A 19,872-nucleotide genomic window follows, 5' to 3' on the forward strand; every position below is an offset into this window, starting at 1 on the left:
ATATCGCATTCAACCTCATTCCTTGCTGCCAGGAGAGGATCCAAGTTGGAGGTTAGACGTGCAACAGGCCCGATTTGACCACTTTTCACCCAATTTCTTGGCCAATCTGTCAGAATCCGGTGAAAAGTGGACAAATCGGACTAGTGAATGGAAGCCTTATGGGTAAGATGATGATGTTCATGCAACTAAAGGTACACTGAGCCTATTTGGGCCAATTTTGTTCAATGCCGACGAATCGGGCCATCAAATTAGGCCAAATCGGGTTAGTTTGATGTCCCCTCAGGTCCTATGCACGGTCCCGTGCACATCAGACCCGAATCGGTGGTTGGACCGGCCGGCTGACCACCCCACCTGGGACCTCCCTCCCGGTGGGGAGCAGGGGCGCATGCGATCCGTCACAACAAATTGTGATGGATCACATGCGTCCCTTGCTGGGCGGCTTGTGGGGTATCAGGCACCTCATCGCAGCAGTGTATGGGCACCTTTATAAGACTCTGAACTCTGTACACATACACAGTAGAAAAAATAAAACTGCGCCTAACATCAACATTGAGCCCGAATTATGGCCCCTGTATGCATATTCACACACACCGCACCACAGGCACATATCTAATGTAAATACTTGTAGATTAAAACCAGTGAGGAACATATTGTACTGTACATTCTTTTTTTGCCTTTAAGTGTACAGTTTATGGTATTGTGTCCTTCGCCATGCATCCTAGTCACTGCCTCCTGTGCATCCTTTTTATTTTGGGGATGCGGTAAATATGACGGCGGTTGGAATCCCGGCGGTCGAAATACCGTCGCCAGAATCCCGGCACTTTGTTCCTCTATGGGTGTCTACGACACTCATAGAGGGACAATAAAATAGTGTGCCGAGTGTAGCAAGCCCGCAAGGGGGGGCGATCCATGGCCCCCCCTTGTCGGCATTGTGGCGTCGGTATTTCGACAGCCGGATTCCGACCGCCGTCATATCCTACCGGACCCATATTTTGTGCATCTCCTGGTTTTATTTTCTGTATTTATAAAAATTGTTCAACACTATTATTGTACATTATTGTTGTTACTGTATAATTGTCTGAAATAAATAATCATTGATTACGTACAAAACCCCGTAAATACTAAGATTTGAGGAATTTGAAACTAAATAGATTGCAGAATTCTTTCTCTATTTGCCTTTACTTCAGAAGTGCGGAACTATAAGAATGTTGTTTGTTGCTTGGGACGCTTATGAGTGTAACACAAGGAACTGATCAGGTATATGAAGGATGATGATGATAACAACAGCACTTTTTAGCCGTTCTATTTAATATATTACTGTATGTACCGCGGCGGGTGACTGCTGTGACCTCTTACACCCTGTATGCCTGGAGCTGTTTCTGAGGGAGCGGGAGGAGTCACTCTACAGCGCCGGATACAGGGGCGCAGGGACCGGGCACAGAGCAGTACGCATGCGCAGAGTGAGTGAGCGTTTATTGCGCTGCAGCTGTCTGGCTATTCTTAGTGCATGTCGGCGGAATAAAGTCACGGAAATCAGTCAATGTTTTTGCAGTGATATAATGTGAGAGCCGCGTGATGTGCGTACAGTATGCAGTATATAATATGCGTGCATTGCTGATGAGGACAGTTATGCAAAGGCATTATTTGGTGTGCACAGCCCTGTTAGCTTCATTAGCTTGCTCTTCCTGCTCTATCTACCAATTGCAGGATTGATTCATCCCATTCATCTGCCAGGCACAGTGGTAGTGGAGCAAGGCACCTTGCTGGCAGCGTGGCAAGGGAAGCGGTACACTAATTGGGGTCACAAGTGGTTAAAAAAATGGCAAATGGCACCCATGCCGTCTAACTGGTTGGAAACCAAAGTTACATGATATGCATATACTGTACACTATGGTCTCTCTCAAGCAAGTGTATTGTTATAAGGCAGTGGTAGCCAACCCTAGCTCTCGAGAACTACCAACAGTTCACATTTTCGAGACAACCTAGCTGCTGCACTCATTAATCACTGACACATTTTAAAAGATACACAGATGTAGCTAATTAGCTCAATTGTGATTCTGTGAGGAGACCTGCAAAACATGCACTGTTGGTAGCTCTCGAGGACTAGGGTTGGCTACCCCAGCTATAAGGTATAATAAGCAGCACATCATACCATACATCAGTGGTTTCCAAACTCAGTTCTCAAAGATCACTAACCGCCTACGTTTTAAAGATCTATGTTTCAGCATCAGTGGTTAAATCATATTGACCGATGTACTAATTAAGTCATCTGTTGCCAAGCATGGCTATGCTGAAAACCTGGACTGTAAGTGCTACTTGAGAACCAAGTTTGGAAAACACTGCCATATATATCATACCTGATATGTTGGTTCTTTCTAACCCTTTTCCCTGAATTTTATTGTCTTCTCCAGTGTTTATATTAAGATCTTTTTAATGACTGTCACTAGTTGTATCCCTGAATGTACTTTGTGCCTGTAACTATGACAAATGTGTGTGTGTGTGATACTATCAGTTTTTCAGTAACATTGTATTCCGCTATTTTTGATTTACAGTGCTTCTTGATGAGAACCCATTATGGAGAACACTCGGACAAAAAAAAGACACCATAGTAGGAGCCATACTGTAGCTAACCACAAAGCAGAGAGGACAACATCATCCTCCAGACACAGAGACAGCAGCAGCAGCTCTTCCCCTGAAAGAAAGCACAAGTCTCTTGCCAAATATCATGCTGATACCTCTAGGAAAGGTTTGTGACACACTGTACAGCCTAATTAAAGTATATATATGCTCAGATGTTCTCTAGATAGTTATGTATACACAGATCTCACAGAGGGACAAAACAGGCGCATTCAGAGACTTTATAAATAATTGATATATAAGGGAAACCAGTTTACAATGTTTTGGGGGCTCACACGCCCTTTTCTTATGGTGAAAGAACAATGACAAAATAATTTATTATTTTTTTCTTGAAAGAGGGGAATGAAAGCCCTGTAACGTGAGGAAAAAATAAATACTAATAAATACATATGCTTTTTTTCTGCAGGTGAAGATTCACTTCTTTTTTTTATTTAGTTCTGCACCTGCACTTTATTTACATTGCACTTTAAAGTAGGGATGTGCACCGGCCACTTTTCGTGTTTTGGATCTGTAGTTTTTATTTTTATTTTCTCCTACACTATTATTAACCTCAGTAACATTAATTTACACTCATTTCCAGTCTGTCCTGAACACCTCACAATGTTGATTTTAGACCAAAAGGTTGCACCGAGGTAGCTGGATGACTATGCTAAGCGACACGTGGGCGGCACAAACACGTGGCACTGCAGTGGCAGACAGGATGGCAGTTTGAAAACTAGGCCCCAAAGAGCACATAATGCCAAAAAAAGAGGTGCCAGATGGAATTGTCCTTGTGCCCTCCCACTCACCCTTATGTTGTGTAAATAGGACATGCACACTGTCTTTAAGAAACCAATCATTTCAGCAACAGGGTCTGCCACATGACTGTGGCTGAAATGATTGGGTTGTTTGGGCCCCCACTGAAAAAATAAGAAATCATCTCTCACTGTACAAACTGGCTCTACAGAGGCAAGTTGTCATCCTCCAATTCCTCAACCCCTTCAGTGCGTAAATCCTCATCCTCACAGATTATCAATTTGTCCCCACTGGAATCCATCATCACAGGTCCATTTTTAGGGGGATATTCAATCCCCGGCGAGCATCTCACATCGGGGAAGATGGCCGCTGGGCCCTTTTTAATGCTGTCTTCCTCGACATCATTGAGCTGGGGAACTCGCAGAACGAGCCCGACTTCACAAGCAGTGAAGCTCCCAGCCACAGCTCAACGATTCCCGGACACTTCTTGTGGCCACGCCCCCTTCTCGCCCCCGGCAGGCGGGACATTGAATCCCAACTGCGATTTCTCAGTCGAGCTGACCGAGAATGGGACGACCCCACATTAAATACCCCCCTAAGTCTCTGGAGGCAATTGCTGGTCTTTGTTGAAGAATTGTTAATTCATTTACAGTAGATGAACATCATCTTCTCCGCATTTTGCGATAGCAGCCTCCTACAACGCTCGCTGACCAGGTTCCTCGGTGCACTAAAAACTCTAAATACACACTAGAGTGGGGACAACCGTTTCTTCCTGCCAGTACAGGTATAGACTGTCTGACATGTGTACTTGGATACTGTCACCAATGGAATCCTCCACAATTTTTTCAATGGTGACAGCATCATATGCAGCGACAGTAGACAGGTCAGCAATTCTTGGCAGATCCTTCAGTCCGGACCAGATGTCCTGCTTGCCCTGTGTCACCGCCAGCGGGTTGGATATTTGAGCTGTTTCCTCGCAGCCACAGGTGTATGAGAAAATGAAGGAGGAGCTGTTGCCGTGTCACGGTCCGCTTCGTATGACCACTGAGCAAGCATGAGATGGAGCATCTGTAAGCTTTAAACCAAGAATGAAGCACGGTGGCCAGAATGTATTCCTTAATAGACTGACCACCCTTGTATCCTGGCAAAGTGTATTAAGGGCTTCATCCACAAGACCTACATGCTTTGCGGAATTGCCGTGCTTTAGCTCCTCCTTCACTTTCTCCAGCTGCTTCTGCAACAGCCTGATCAAGGAAATTACCTGACTTAAGCTGGCAGTGTCGGAACTGACGGCTGGAGAACCTTGCACAACACGGAAATCGGAAATCAGTCTCCACTGCGTTTGAGTCAGGTGCATCTCCGCTCCTTTGCCTATGTCGTAGGTGGCTGTGTAGGCTTGAATGGCTTTTTGCTTCTTCTCCATCCTCTGCAGCATATAGAGGGTGGAGTTCCAGCGCATCACAACCTCTTGATGATGTGATGGCATGGCAGGTTCAGGAGTTTTTTATGTTGTTTCAGCCTTTGGCAGGCAGTGGCAGAATGGCGAATGTGTCCTGCAATTTTGCAGGCAACCGTAAGCATCTCCTGCACACTCCTATCACTTTTAAGGAAATGCTGCAGCACCTGATTTATTGTGTAGGCAAAATATGGCACATGTTGGAAATTGCCCATATGTAATGCCCATACAATGTTATTGGCGTTGTCCGATACCACACATCCCCAGGAGAGTCTAAGTGGGGTAAGCCACTGCGCGATGATTTGTCGGTGTTGTGCCTTACTGAAACTGGTGATACACAGCGTAGCCTGCCTTGGAAGGCACTGGCGTTTCGGTGATGCTGCTGCGAAAGGCGATGCATCTACACAGTGGGCTGTCACAGTCCTTAGTTTTTCCTTAACCACTTGTCCATATGTGCGTGGTTAAGTAGACAGTGGGAACAGCCGCATTTTTCAGGGCACTGTGGACACTTTTTCAGATGTCTCTGTACATCCTGGGTATCGCCTGCCTAGTGAAGTGGAATCTAAATGGGATTTGGTACCGGGAACACAATACCTCCATCAATCGTCTAAATCCCACTCCACTGATGGCGGACACCGGACGCACGTCTAACACATACTGTCTTACTTCATCCTCATTGCAAACGACTGTTGCTTAATGAAAGATGTAGTGGTCTTCCGACTTCCCCACTGGGATGATGAATGATTTGCAGCGCGGCAGCAGTAGGCGTAGCGCTGCAGGATCCTCCGGATGAATCAAGGTTAGAAGAGGAGTCAGTCATGCCGGTGACATGGCCTGCAGTACTACCTCTGATCCGGATGGAGGAGGGAATTGATGAGGAGTGACTTGCTGGTGTAGTTTTCAGGCGCTTGGATACAACAGGATCAAGGGATTGAGGTGTCCCTGGACTGCTTACGGTCCTAACCACAGTTTCTGTGATAAACAGTGACTTATGAACAAACTTCAGGCGATGCATAAATGAGGATGGCCCTAGGTGGCCAACAGCCTTACCCCTGCTTATTGCAGCATTACATAAGCTACATAAGGTGAGAAAATTGTTGTCTGGAACTGGATAAAAATAATTCCAGGCGAAAGAGGTGGATTTTTTGGTCTTCTGCCCAGGCATGGTGATGGCCTTTTGCATCCCACGGTCTCGCCTGGTGCTTCATTTAAGCAAATCACATCAGCAGCATTCTCCTCAACGCCAGCTACATCAATATCCTCCTCCTGGTGTATAACTTGACACCTTCAATCTAAAAATCAGGTACTGGACTGTGGGTGATCCTTCCAGCATATGCAGAGGGCGTGCTGCAACTGGTGGAAGGAGCCACCTCTTCCATACAGTGATGGGAAGGCCAGACATTGCAACCACCAACACCCTTGGACTCTCCTTGGGGAATTGTGATACCATGTCTTTAGAAGGCACAGTTGTTTGCTGTTTGTTGCCTAACTCTCTTAAAATTTCTAGCAGGAGGAGGGCTTAGATTGTCGTGTGAAGCTGAACCACTAGACATAGTTCATGGCCTTAGCCATTCCTTGGCATTCAGTGGCTTTAATGGCATATTGGCAAGCTTATGTTTCTCCTCAAACAATTTACATTCATTTTTTTTCTTCAAGTTCCTCTTCGATGACATTGGGCATACACTATAGCACTGAGTGCTGTCTATCAATGGACTGGACAATCACTGGACTTGACAACAGCAGTATCCTCACTGTACTAGTAGCAATAACTACAGTATCAGCAGGACGGCAGGCAGATGGCCAGGACACACGCACAATAGGCACAATGTAGTGTTGGTGCAGGCATTTTGGATAATAATTTCCACGAGTTGTGTATTGCACCATAACAAGGTACCAGGTGAGGCAGCCATCTTCGGTGCACTGCGTAAAATTACCTCTAGAAGAAATGACACAAAATGAAATGATTGCTTTGTAGAGTAGGGTCCTAATAAGACAGTCAAGTCCAGGTATTTTTCATCCCATCCACAAGTGTACCAGATGAGGCAGCCATGTTGGGCACACTATGAAGGTTACACTGTGGGAGGTGAGCAATATAAGGGCACAATGCATATATGGGAAAGCGGGTGCTTGTGTAGTAGTATGATATACAGTGTATGGAAACATCCACGTGAAGCACATTCTGCCCGCAGAGGAACCATCTGAGGCAACCAGCTGGGGTGCACTGCGTAGTCACTGGTGGCAGGGTGTGCAATTAGTGGAGGTATACATTACAGGATAGCACACTATAAGGCAGAATTACATGGTTGGAGGGGAAAAAAATTATAAACGCCTTTCCAGAGGACCATGAAAGGGGGATAATTTGGAATCATTAATTTGATAAAGTTATAAATGTACTGGTCTCATGAAGAGCACAGGAGCACATTCATGTATGCTGGAAGTGTTGCTATGTGGGCTTACCCTGTGGCTCTCCCCCACAGCTCACTATAAGGGGTAGGCCTGGGAACAGCTTTAACAAGGCCGTGAAGTGCTGCTTAACCTGTGTCCTGGGGAACCTTGACTAAGGACTTGTTGCTGTATCACAATATATATACACACAACATAATTGCAGCAAAGCATAATTTAAGACCATTAAAAAAAACAGCAATTTTGGGTTATAAAGATAACATAAGAATAAACATATAGAGAGACCCTATCTACCACAGTCAAACACGAGCACTCATGACTGCTGTGGCCACCCTACTAGAAACCTTATTGCTTTAACCCATGTATCATAGGATGAAGGGAATTGTGAAAACATAACCATGGAGACCAAGTGGAAGAGAAAAAAGCAGCCTTGTTATCAACTATGCTAGTAATAAAATCCATCTGGTAGGTAAACCTTTGTGATATAGGTTATTGAAGCGGTTAAATGTGATTTCCAATTGAATCCTATGTGGCACTTGACCACATTTAAAATATGCCAGATTAGTTTCTGTGTGGATTTTGGCATACCAGCACTAGGTGTGAGGCTGGCCTAGCGAGTTTGGTAATCTGAAGTATAGTGTAAATTGAAGAACCTTTGCACAGCCCCCACAGTTTCCCTCATCTCACGCTCCAAGGTCTCGTGAAGGGCCAAGCGCGGGATATCATGAGACATCAAAACACAATAAATATTATATAGCAAACCATTAACAGGAGAATCTTGCAATCAGGGAGATTCAAGAGTTCTCAATCTAGCTCTACAGGGGGAACAAATTGAAGTATGAAAGCTACTTAGGCGGATATTCAATCCCGGGTCATGACTGTCGACCCTGGTCCATTCTTGGCCTGCTCCACTGATAATCGGCAGGCGGAATTCAATGTCCCGCCTGCCGAGTGCCAAAAAGGGAGCGGGGCCGCAAGAAACGGCCGTGGATTGTCAAGATCCGGCTGTGAGCTCGACAATCCACAATCGTTCTCAACAAAAAAAAGCCTGCTTTTAAAGTCGGGGTCGTTTTGCCGAGATGCCTCTTTAATGCTGTCGGGAAAGACAGCATTGAATAGGCACCCGCCACTATTTCCCCTGTCAGAAATAGCGGCGGGGGATTGAATACCCCCCTTAGTTGCAAATACAACAAATACAATGCAATGGAAGAGAACATGAAACCTCAAATATCAGGGAAGTAGGGGAAAGATCGTAACAGAGCAATATCAGTTTAAACAGAGACCCCTTTTGATCCAAGGATAGGAAGCCTATGGCTAAAGCCAGTAGGGAAACCTGGGTTATCCCACAAAAAGTGAAGAGAAGATGTAGATGACAGGAGATCAAAAGCTTTTATAGTCCTCTACCAGACAACAACTGTGAATGCTTTTGTCGGTAACAAGGCAGTCCTACTGAGGAACTAAAGTAGATATGAAACAGATATACTTTGCAACCGTTCAGCTTCACGTTGAACCCACCTTCGAGAAGAAGTGTCTGAGTGCCAAAGCACTGCCTGTGCTAAATTAGCTGTATAACAATAAAATATAAGGTTAGGGACACCCAATCTAACCTCTCTGGTCATATATGTAAGTACCTCAGCCGTACTGTAGGTCTCTTTTACTCACAAGGAAGTGAATTTCCTCTGTAGCTCTAATAGAACTGTTGAAGGGACGTTTGCAGGAAGCGCTTAGAGAACATGTAGTAAGCAAGGTACTGTAGGGTATTCGGTTTAGGAGCATTAGCCCAACCAGTGCAAGAAATAAATTATGATGACACATTCTGGAGAACCCCAGCAATAGTGCCATACTGACCCAAGTAGTTTACTCCATTATACCAACTTCTTACAGTTTCTAGAACTGCAGCATTTAAAATGATACAATATTCAACATGCCCCAAAATAATCTTATACGCAATATTTCTAAGCAGTTGTCATTCCTCTAGTAATAGGTAAGAAATAAACTGAATGTGCTTCATTTTGTGACCACTCATTGCCTGCATAGTTCCAATTGCTGCCTTTGCAAATAATTAAGAAGAAAGGTCATGGAAGGGTCAGGCAGTATGAGGTCTTATTCAACTTTCTCATGGGTAATAAAATATGTATGCTTCCTTCCATCAAGGTGCATGAAGCCATCATTATACAAATGAGAGCATAGCATTTTCTATGTAATTCAAGATCTAATAAATACATTTTAAATATAGCATCTCTTTTATGTATCTCCTTTTTATGTGTATTTCTTAGACAGCATTATTCCTGATCAGAGCTATCAACATACTATAGTTTTGGGTGGTTTACAACAAGTTTTGGGTGGTTTACAACACTGCTGTTGCAATATCCTTTTTTTTTCTTTATGATGTGTTTATTTCAGAGAAAAGAAAGAAGAGAAAGAGGAAAGGTAGCAGATCATCATCTTCTACTTCGGAGAGAAACAGAAGGAGAAAGAGGAAGACTAGGTCATCTTCAGAGAGCTCCAGTACATCCTCATCCTCCTCCACATCATCATCGTCCTCATCAAGTTCTTCTTCAGAAGACTCAAGTGACCATTTGAAACACAGGAGCCATCACAAAAAGAGATCAAAACTCAAAAAGGGAAAGAAAAAAAAGTTGAAAAAGAAACGCAAAAAAGAGATCAAGAGAAATGTATCAAAGGTGAAAGGCCAGGAGGTCTTGTGCAGGACAGAAGAATCCCATCCTGGACCGTCTGTAGATCTGTGGAGAAAGGAACCTCTGGAAGACACTGGACCAGGTAAAAAGGGGTGACTATTGCTACATCTTCTGGCAAAAGTCTACAAGGAGTACCCAAAACACTCAATTTTAAATCAAAATTGAAAATGTTAACACATTGATTACTTAATAGATCCATAAAAAAGTAGCTATTTGTTGCCCTTTCCTACCAGTTTTAACTGATGAACAAAAGACCCGCATTCAAGCAATGAAACCAATGACTAAGGAAGAGTGGGATGCACGGCAGAGTGTTATCCGGAAAGTATTAGACCCGGAGACCGGTAGAACGAGGTAGGTCATTTATAAGTTATGAGCTGCAACATTATTTCATGTTTGAAATGTTTATATGTAGTCTGCGCAAAGCGGCTAAACCCATCTAATGTCCCAATTTGGGCACTCAAATTCCCAAGCACCCAATCCTTTGTAATTTTGCAGCAGATTTCTGTTCGCAACTCAGGATGCTGCGAGCTGAAATGTTTCTACCCTGCTACTTGTCCACCCAAACAGTGCAACAATTGAATTGGTACATTGTGTGCCATCTAGTGGTAGACCAGCGTGAAGAAAAATTTAATTGGACTCTTTCTCTATTTCCGAATTTTTATAATGATTAAACTGCTCAAAGATAGGGAATTTCCATTCTCCACAACATATCACCATATATTACTTGGCTCTATTTCCAGTGTAACTAAATGTAAGAAGAACAACATATGGAGCTGACTGGAGAATGCATTGACTATTATATTTGTATAATGAACCAGTTGCTGTAGTTCTGATTAAGGTAATATATATATATTTCCCAAGAAAACCAGTTGCTAGTGTAGGACTTGCAGTGAAATGGGGTCCCTTGGCGATGGGCTGCAAGCTTAAATGCATTGATCAATTCATGAACTAAAACCCCATTATTTATTTATTGATTATTTGAATGTTAAGGTGAGTTAGTTTGTTGTAGTGAGTGCTGGGCCCCCTGTGTTTGTATTTACTAGAGTGTGTGGTCACAGGCCACTGCACCCCACCCTGGGATATATATAGCAATCCAAAGTCTGCCGGCACTCTATGATGAATATAACAGCATGCCCCCGGTGCCAGAAGTAGAGATCCCAGAGGGGATGAAAAACGGCACTCAGGAGACGGTTTGTATGCAAATAAAAATGAATTTGGGGACGTTTCGGGGTATTAGCCCCGTCCTCAGCCCAACCCCTGGCTGTAGGTTTGGGCTGAGGACGGGGCTAATACCCCGAAACGTCCCCAAATACATTTTTATTTGCATACAAACCGTCTCCTGAGTGCCGTTTTTCATCCCCTCTGGGATGTTTGATTACTATATATATATATATATATATATATATATATATATATATGTGTGTGTAATGACAGGGAATGACCTACTTTCTACAGGAATTTTCATGCTAGAGAATTGTACAGTATAACTAGATACCTAAGCTAGAACAGAGCATGGTATTCTTGTGGCACATTTTGATCTAAAGGGCAGCGGCCATTCCCAAGAGACATCATTAAATGCTTCCTCTGCACATCACATAGTTCCTATATGCTCATTAAAGCTGCCGTCGTTCCAGATATATTCCTTTTTTTTATAATAATATAAGTATGTACAGTCTTTTAAGGCATTGCACTTTTACAGATATGAAATTCTGTGCTTTAAATCCCTCCACCATTCTAGCCTGTAATTAAAGTTTTTTTATAGACCCTTACTCAAACAAAACCTTATAAAAAAAAGAGGCAGTAAAGAAAATAAATATGGTGTGCTGACTTTGAAGGCAAACGATTAATGTTCGGCTCTTTTCATGTCTAGGCTCATTAAAGGGGATGGTGAAGTACTTGAAGAAATCGTAAGCAAAGACCGGCACAAGGAGATCAATAAGGTATGCAGAATTCTTTTGAAGATTTACACCGGTCTTATTTCAGAGATACAGATATCATTAAAATCAAAGATCTGTCAAGTGTTTTCTCTTCTGATGAATAAATAGAATACCATTTTATTTCTTTCAAACTGGTCTATAGCAGAGGTGCAGTTACAGGATAGTACAGGTTGAGTATCCCTTATCCGAAATGCTTGGGACCATAAGCATTTTGGATAAGTGTTTTTTTTTAAGGATTTGGTTGTATTTATTTATTTCATACTTACCTGATCCCCCAGCAGTGCCCCGATGGTCCCCCGACGTCCATGGTGTCCCCTGGCAGGGGATTCCGATGGCCGCCATGGACACCGGGGGGATGAGCCAAGTATGAAAAAAACAAAATATTCTGAAAAAGCGCAGTTTTCAGAATATTTTGGTTTTTGGAAAACACGGATAAGGGATACTCAACCTGTACAAGTTAACAAATAATTCTATGATTGAAACCAGTCAAAAAGCTGAGAATAATGCTAGGTCACCTTTGCAGTGACTTCTAGTGTTATTAAAATAAGCAGTAGGTGTTATGTTATTCTATATAGAACATAGATCTTTCCTAAAGCCAGCGAGGCAAGATGAGTACTTTAACAGTAAGAGGGGTAAATGTACTAAAAGTTTCTAAAAAATTAAAAGAGGTGATGTTGCCCATAACAACCAATCACATTCTGTCTATCATTTCTCTATTGCATCCTAGAAAATTATAAACAGAATCTGATTGGTTGCTATGGGAAAATTTACCCCATAGTGTTACTTATTAATGGATAACACAAATAATTATGCTGACACATTCACTCACATCCATTACTTGTAGTTATCCCTTAATGTTTATCGTACACTAACCATGAGCTCCAGTGGCGGCACACCGATTTGTAGGCTGAACCAATGTTCACGAGAATGCAACCTATTAATCACTATGGTTAGTTACATAGATAGATAAGTTCTCATACATCTTTGCAGCATGCACGCCAGAGACCCCTCTTGGCACGCCATGTTGAATAGTTATTTTGCCAAACATCTGTAGCAACATGACGAGGAGATGTTGCAGGAATAATTTTATATATGGCACTTGTTTATCTGTGTGCAACTGAGTCTTTGAACCTGTCTACAAAGTTCTACATTGTAGCAGATGCAGCTTTTTCCCAATACACGTTCTGTTCTGTATACAGTCACAGTCACACACAATATACAAGTGTCAAATCAAATTAATCAGCATAGTCTCCTCATGCATCCTAGTCGCATTTCTGAGAAAAAATGGTGCCTGGCGTTAGCAGAGTAGCAGGATACTTAGCGATCCGTTTCTTGCACTGCCTGTCATATTGATTGCCCTCTGCTATTGCATCATTAACGTCCAACAGCGTATAATTGCTGAAATATCTGTACCATTGTCACAAATTGAGTCATGTTGAGGAATCCGCGTTTGGCTGACCACTCCTCATTAACACCTCTAAACGCTGTATTCACTCGAAATTGGTGCGTTCAATATTCACTCCCTGCACTCCATGCAGTAGCCGCTTTATGACCACACCTGAATGAGCCGCTAGATGGTTTGGGATTTCTTGCACATCGCTTACATTACCCGTTGTATCTTTCCCTACAGCAAGCAACAGCAAGTGATGGCTTCGCTTTTCAGATGATGTCTGGGATGTTCTAAAGGCTGATTCTTTCTGAATGTAACTCCAAAATACATATCTTGTCACTGGACCACTGTGTGAAATTTTCTTGGTTGCATGTGAAATAATAAAATATAGAATCATGATTTGTGTAATGGTGTATATTCATTGACATATAAATTAAAGACACATTTATTGGAAAAAAAAGGTCTTTTTTTGACACATTTTATTTTAGCTACCCTCAAGTTTAGGTCTTAAATATTTGGTTCTTATTGTAATAAAATCCAACAAATAATCTGAGTCTTTGTAGGTGAATTGTAGGGCATCTAAGTGCTTTGCAGGGTGAAAATAGTTGCTTATGTTAACCAATGGATTTACAACAAGTATGGCTGGATAAAGGGCAAGTGTTGTTGTAGGCATGTAAATGGTTATATATGATCTCATCTTGGTTTTGTGTCAGATAGTCGGTCCATCTTTCTCTCTCTCCCTATCCTGGTTACCTCTGAAACATACATATATCCAAGCCCCAATGCATCTAATGTTACATTATACTGTATATATTGAAATGTATATGGTGATTGCTTTACTCTGATGAAAATGTTTGGGGTATAACCAAACTTGGATTTTATGTTTGTTAATGGAAAATTCACCCATAAATGGATCTCTGTACCCTTGCCCACAGACCTTTGGTCATGCATTACCCCTAGGAGGCAGAGCACTTGGTGAGGAGACAGTGGACTCCTACTTACCTCCATAACGTCTGCTTCTCCGTAACACAATAAGAGAAGCAGGACAAAGACCATTTGTTTGTGGATGGATTGTTCTGTATCCTATATAGCCTCAAGTAAAGTATATACAAGTGTAAAAAAATATATATAACTTTCCTTCACAGTAGGATGAACACAAATGTTGGGATACGCCATACAAATCCACGCTTGGCCACAGGTGAGTTAATTAGTACCTCAGTCAACTTGATTTAACCATCTTTGCTGAGCCATTCTTATCTTCAACACCTAGCCCGTTAGGCCAAACGCAGCTCTCAACGCACCCTTTATGAGAGACACAACAATGTTTTGTTAGGAGTGGTTGTCTATTTATAGTCCTTTTTTTTTTTTAGGATGACCTGGGGCCCTGTCTGGATTCAACCACATTCCAAGAGCCATGGCTTTAATGTATGGCCAACACAGCCTATGGCAGTAGTTATGGACATTCAGGGTGGCATTGCATTGTTCAGGCTCCGGATCTGACTGTGGTCTGTTTTGGAGAACAGGGCTTTCTTCTGGCTCCTGAGTCACAATTTTTTGACACTTTTGTTGTTATTGCCCCTTTGGCATCCCTAGAGCTGGGGGACGTCCCTGCTATCACACCTCTATTGCCTTTTGAAGACCCCACTTGCTGGGTCACTATGCAGAGTGGTGTGAAGTGACACTCTAAATCAGTGCAGAAAACCACTGATGGGGAACCAACCTGACCCTCTAGTCCTCCCCAGTAAGTGTTTTGTCATTCCTTTATATTTATTATGCATAAATGTCTATTATCATTTGAACACCATCTTGGCTTGTGCTGCACTGCATGGGAAAGGTCTGTATACACAGGAACCCACCTGAACAGTTTTCTCATGTTGTTACATCCATGCCTGATGAGGTACCCCAAACTGTTGCAGGGGTGCTGGTTTCCTAATTATCCGGAACGGGATGCAGTCACTTTCCCCGCACTTTGTCTCTCTGTGGGTGTCCACGACACCCATAGAGGGAGAATAAATTAGTGTGCCGAGCATAGCGAGGCACCGGGCCCACTGCGTGGCGAGCGCAGCGAGCCCGTAAAGGGGGGCGATCCACGTCCACCCCCTTGTTGGGATTTCAGCGGTCGGGATTCCAGCGTCTGGATTTTGACCACCGGAATTCCATACCAATTCCATCCGGAACAGCAGGTCGGTTAGTGGCAGACACAATCTACCTCATCCTTGTCATTGCACTTGTAAATTCAGCTTTGGTGACTGTGATCTGGATTCATGTCAGGCCCTTTCCTGGGAGTACAACTTTTAGGACTGCTGTCAATGGGTGCAGTTTATTCCTGAGTTATATGGAGATAGCCTATTGCTGATTTATGTAGATAGCTATTCAATATCATTTACACGTGTGCAGATGATGGGTTTTCTCCTTAAATGCTATAAAAATGAATAAACATTTTTCAGCCGTGTGCTTTCTAAATTAATATCTGATACACACAGCTGAAAATGAATTTGAGATCACTGTTCTGTCCAGTTTTTGCTGAGACCATAAGGCTGAGCTACCAAACTTCATATAGAACAGACATAAGAGCTAATGAGCAGATTTTTGTATCACTGGCTGGGAACATTCTGGCCAACTTGTCATTGAAGCAACATGTTCACTTGTCTCCTTTGACAGTGATGTTTGGATGATGTGTCTTCTGTCAAACAATCAAGCTTTCACTTCAGGCTTCCGTATATCAGCAGGAAGAGCCTCTACATTAATGTCTTGGCAGGATGAAGAGGAGCCTGTCAGCACCTCATTGTGCGTGACACTGCTGCCGGAAGGACTGCTGACTGCTAAGAGGGCGAGGCAGCTTTCTCTGAAACATTAACTAATGTGCTGCCATAGAGAAGACAGTCATCTGTAAACCGGAAATTACAAATGTTCAGTTATAATAATTATTCACATTTAATTACAAGATATGGCTGCAGATTGCTGCTTACAATCCACTAGTTGCTGTGACTGAAATAGACTGAAGCAGGCCACACATATTCTGATGCTGTCCAATCTGGCCATATTACTGCTAAGTAACATTGGACAAGATCTGGTGATTTAGCACAAACGCAGGAGAAAGATTGTTTCTGGCTACCCAAAGGATTCTAAGTAGAGGTGGAGAGTGATTATCATCTGCTCACATTTAACAATATTGGACTTCATTCAGATTGGATCGTATATGCTAAACTGCTTGCAGCAGCTTATCATATGCCATCATTAGCAATGCAAATGTAGGAGGAGGTACATGCCAGCTCCTGCCTGCATTGGCTAAAACTACAATGCGATAGCAGTTTTGGATGAACATCTAGTTCATCATGTTTGTCAGACAGCCTGTGGGTCTATAGTAGGAATGAATGCAGCACATGTTTGAAAATGTGACAGTAATGACTACAGCTGTGCACCAGCTAGGTGGTTTGGAAAACACGAACTGGTGGTACATCTTGAGGACCGGTTTGACCAGCCCTGATCTAGACAATCAATTGCGATGGTCATCTGTGACTGCAAGCCCGAGCAAGTCTGCCCCACAACAGGCGGTAGTCCTGGTAAGTCCAGGAATAATGTAGTCCTTCACCTCAATATGCCCCCATTTTCCAAGCTCCTCCCTGCAAATGTCTCTTTCTGACAATCAAACAGATGCGTTTACATTTCTGAGATGTGATCGCAGGACCTGTTCGGTTTCCAGATAATCCTGAATCTGATTTGGACCCACACTTTGTGGCCATTATTAATTCACTTTGCATTACTTTATGTACAGTACCGATTATTACTTGTAATTAACTTTCTGATCATGAATGGAGATTATTATAATAAGCTTTACATTAAATAATATGAATATAGTTTTTAGTTAGCAAAAACAAATCAATTTTCCTAGCTATGAATGGAAAATAGCATTAGCTGGCCTTAGGGAAACACACAGCTGAAATAAAAAATAATTGCAGAAAGAAAGAAGATGGTGGATGGATGTTGGTTTGTTGAAAAGGTGTCATCACCAGCCCTCTTTGGGGCACAGGCCTGGTCATCACTGTGACCATATACAACCAGGCAGGAGGGATTCAGTACTGAATCCCGGCGTTCAGAATCCCGACGCCGGAATCCCGACAGCCGACAAGGGGGGGACGTGGATCGCCCCCCCTTGCGGGCTCGCTGCGCTCGGCACACTAATTTATTCTCCCTCCAGGGGTGTCGTGGACACCCACGGAGGGAGAATGTGTCGGGATTTCGGCGGTCGGGATTCTGAACGCCGGGATCCCAACCGCCGGGATTTTAACTGCATCCCGGCAGGAGAGCAGTGTGGATACGGCAACAAGACAAAATCATAAGGCAGCTCCCCAGTCACATCATTTTAATCCAAATAATTAAATATAATGAAAGAAACCCTAAGGCCTTACCTTGTATCTGGAGAAGCTACTGTCTGAAGTGCTGGGCTATGGATAGCATGTGCTCATGCTATGGAATAATATGTAACTGCATAGCAATAGTGCATCATATCACCCAGGTTGAATGAGTAGTTAACAGTGGAACAAGAGCAGAGTGCGGTTACTGTACCTGCAAGACAACATATTCACATGGCACATCTTTCAAACCTGCTACAGTTTGGCTGGCAGACAAATTTAGCATGTTCCATTATAGAAGGGTCTTCTGGGCTGTGTGATGCAACCTTAGGGTTTGACATAACTGTGCACCTTAGTACACGTTCCTTAGTGTATATTGTGGAAGAGTGTATGGAAGTGTGCCTGAAGAAGAATAATGGCCTGTTCTGTTTGGCAGCTCTGCAGAGTTGGGGAGGGGTATAACTATCCCATCTTATAGACTAATCTACTACACTGACTATAAGGCTGGTGCAAGTACACACTGATGCTGCATATGGATATCAGATGGGTGCAATGCAAGATGCGTACAATCTGCATACAGGCGAATATATGCATTCATTTTGTATGCATGCAATGCAGTAGCGTATTCCATCTAACTCTGCATAATTCCCTTTATGTGCAGAGATAGCAGGAAACTAGAGAAACCCCGGAGTTACAAGGCAGAAAGTGTACAGTGGCTTTAAAAAGATATTCCGTCACTCATCAACATTGGGATCCTTCAAATTCTGCCATTTTACAACATGGGACCATCAAGGATTTAACTGAACTTTATTCCCAACTAATCAGCACAGTATACTTAATGTGTTATTCCAATCATTTGTCAAACTTACAAAAACAGAAAAGTAATGGCATTCGCATTCATCACCCAGCGTTACTACTCTAGAGCCACAGTTATAGCACATAGTCTAACATTTCCTAGACACTGGATTTGGGGCTCATTCTTCTAGAAGTTGCTCAAGCTCCAACAGGCATGATGTAGTTGGTTGGTTGGTACACAGCAATTTTGGAACATTGCCACAGATGCTCAATTGGATTAAAAGCTGGGTCTGTATTGGAATTTTGTGGCCCTTTTGTCTTTATAAAAAAAAAATCTGGCCTTTGACTTTGAAGCTACAGGACATTAACATTTTTGTTGTTGAGCATGTGCAGTTTGGCTTCTGATATATGTTTTGGGTCATTGTCATGGTGGAGGATATATCATTGCAATCAAGTACTTGGCCCTATACACACTAAATGGGTTCCCGTCAACAGATATTGGTGGCGGAGCTCACCGGCAAGCAAGCGCAATCAAGGGAGTTGTGGTGGGTCACCTGAACATGCAGGACAAGGGAGGGGGTCCTTAATGATCTGAGGGAGTGCGCACCGGTAACAATATTGAGTGTACACATTAGATGATATTGTGAAAAATAACAATCAGAAAGTCCTTTCTTAGCGATATGTTTACAATATGTGCATGGATCATTGGATAATAGACAGCAACTAGATTGGGAAGCATTAGGTTGACAACACTTGGTTATCATGTATAAAGGTTGACATGACTGAAGGTCAACACAAGCATTAGCTCGACATGGGGAAGGTCGATGGGCAAAAGGTCAACATGGGGTTTTTAAAATTTTTGCCCAAGTGTTGACACGGACACTAAAAAAGTGCACTGCTCTGCTCGCCATGCTGTGGGCACGGTGCCTCGCTGCGCGCGGCACACTATTTTACTTTCCAGCCATGCCCTAGTGGATGGTAGGGCATGAAATACCGCCTGTCGGCACATTTCGGCTATAAAAAAAAGTGCACTGCTCTGCTCGCCATGCTCGGCACACTATTTTACTCTCCCGCCACGCCCTAGTGGATGGTAGGGCATGAAATACCGCCTGTTGGCACATTTCGGCTAGAAAAAAAAGTGCACAATTTTTTTTAGCTAAAGGTTTTGTGCATGGGAGTGGGGTAGTGCTGCAGCTTCACCTATCTGCCAATGTGACAATGATTAATGGTGCTGAGCATCAGGAGCCAAGTGTGCAGTGCATTACTGGGAGTTGACTAAGTCCTATGACACTTTGCACCAGAGGGCAGAGGCTGAGACGTTTGTACTGAGGTCTGATTGGTGGACCTCATTACATGCTTTTCATGCCCATGGAGAACAGCAGCAGAAGCCTAGTCATGGGAGGGTTTTTAATCAGAGGCAGCACTGGGACTGTGAGGGCTCCTACAGGGTAAGGTGCATAGGGACAAA

The 19,872-nt window shown here is 43.1% G+C and overlaps 1 protein-coding gene across 4 annotated transcripts; it reads left to right on the forward strand.

Moving 5' to 3' along the window:
- Positions 1 to 1,164: 1,164 nt before the first annotated feature.
- Positions 1,165 to 13,656, forward strand: ARL6IP4 (ARF like GTPase 6 interacting protein 4). 4 transcript variants are annotated; one of them, XM_083151182.1, is made up of 6 exons: positions 1,165 to 1,257; positions 2,553 to 2,746; positions 9,635 to 10,012; positions 10,164 to 10,281; positions 11,801 to 11,870; positions 13,498 to 13,656. In XM_083151182.1, exons 2-6 carry the CDS (start codon positions 2,575 to 2,577, stop codon positions 13,549 to 13,551), a joined length of 792 nt encoding a protein of 263 aa, XP_083007308.1. In that variant the 5' UTR covers positions 1,165 to 1,257; positions 2,553 to 2,574; the 3' UTR covers positions 13,552 to 13,656. The 4 variants fall into 4 exon arrangements, with proteins under 4 accessions (XP_083007308.1, XP_083007300.1, XP_083007281.1 ...); XM_083151174.1 differs by lacking the exon at positions 1,165 to 1,257 and adding an exon at positions 1,269 to 1,460; XM_083151155.1 differs by lacking the exon at positions 1,165 to 1,257 and adding an exon at positions 1,441 to 1,561.
- The last annotated feature ends 6,216 nt before the right edge of the window (positions 13,657 to 19,872 follow it).

The sequence above is a fragment of the Crinia signifera genome, chromosome 1, assembly GCF_055691185.1.
Source record: "Crinia signifera chromosome 1, ASM5569118v1, whole genome shotgun sequence".
In the NCBI taxonomy this organism is placed as follows: Eukaryota; Metazoa; Chordata; class Amphibia; order Anura; family Myobatrachidae; genus Crinia; species Crinia signifera.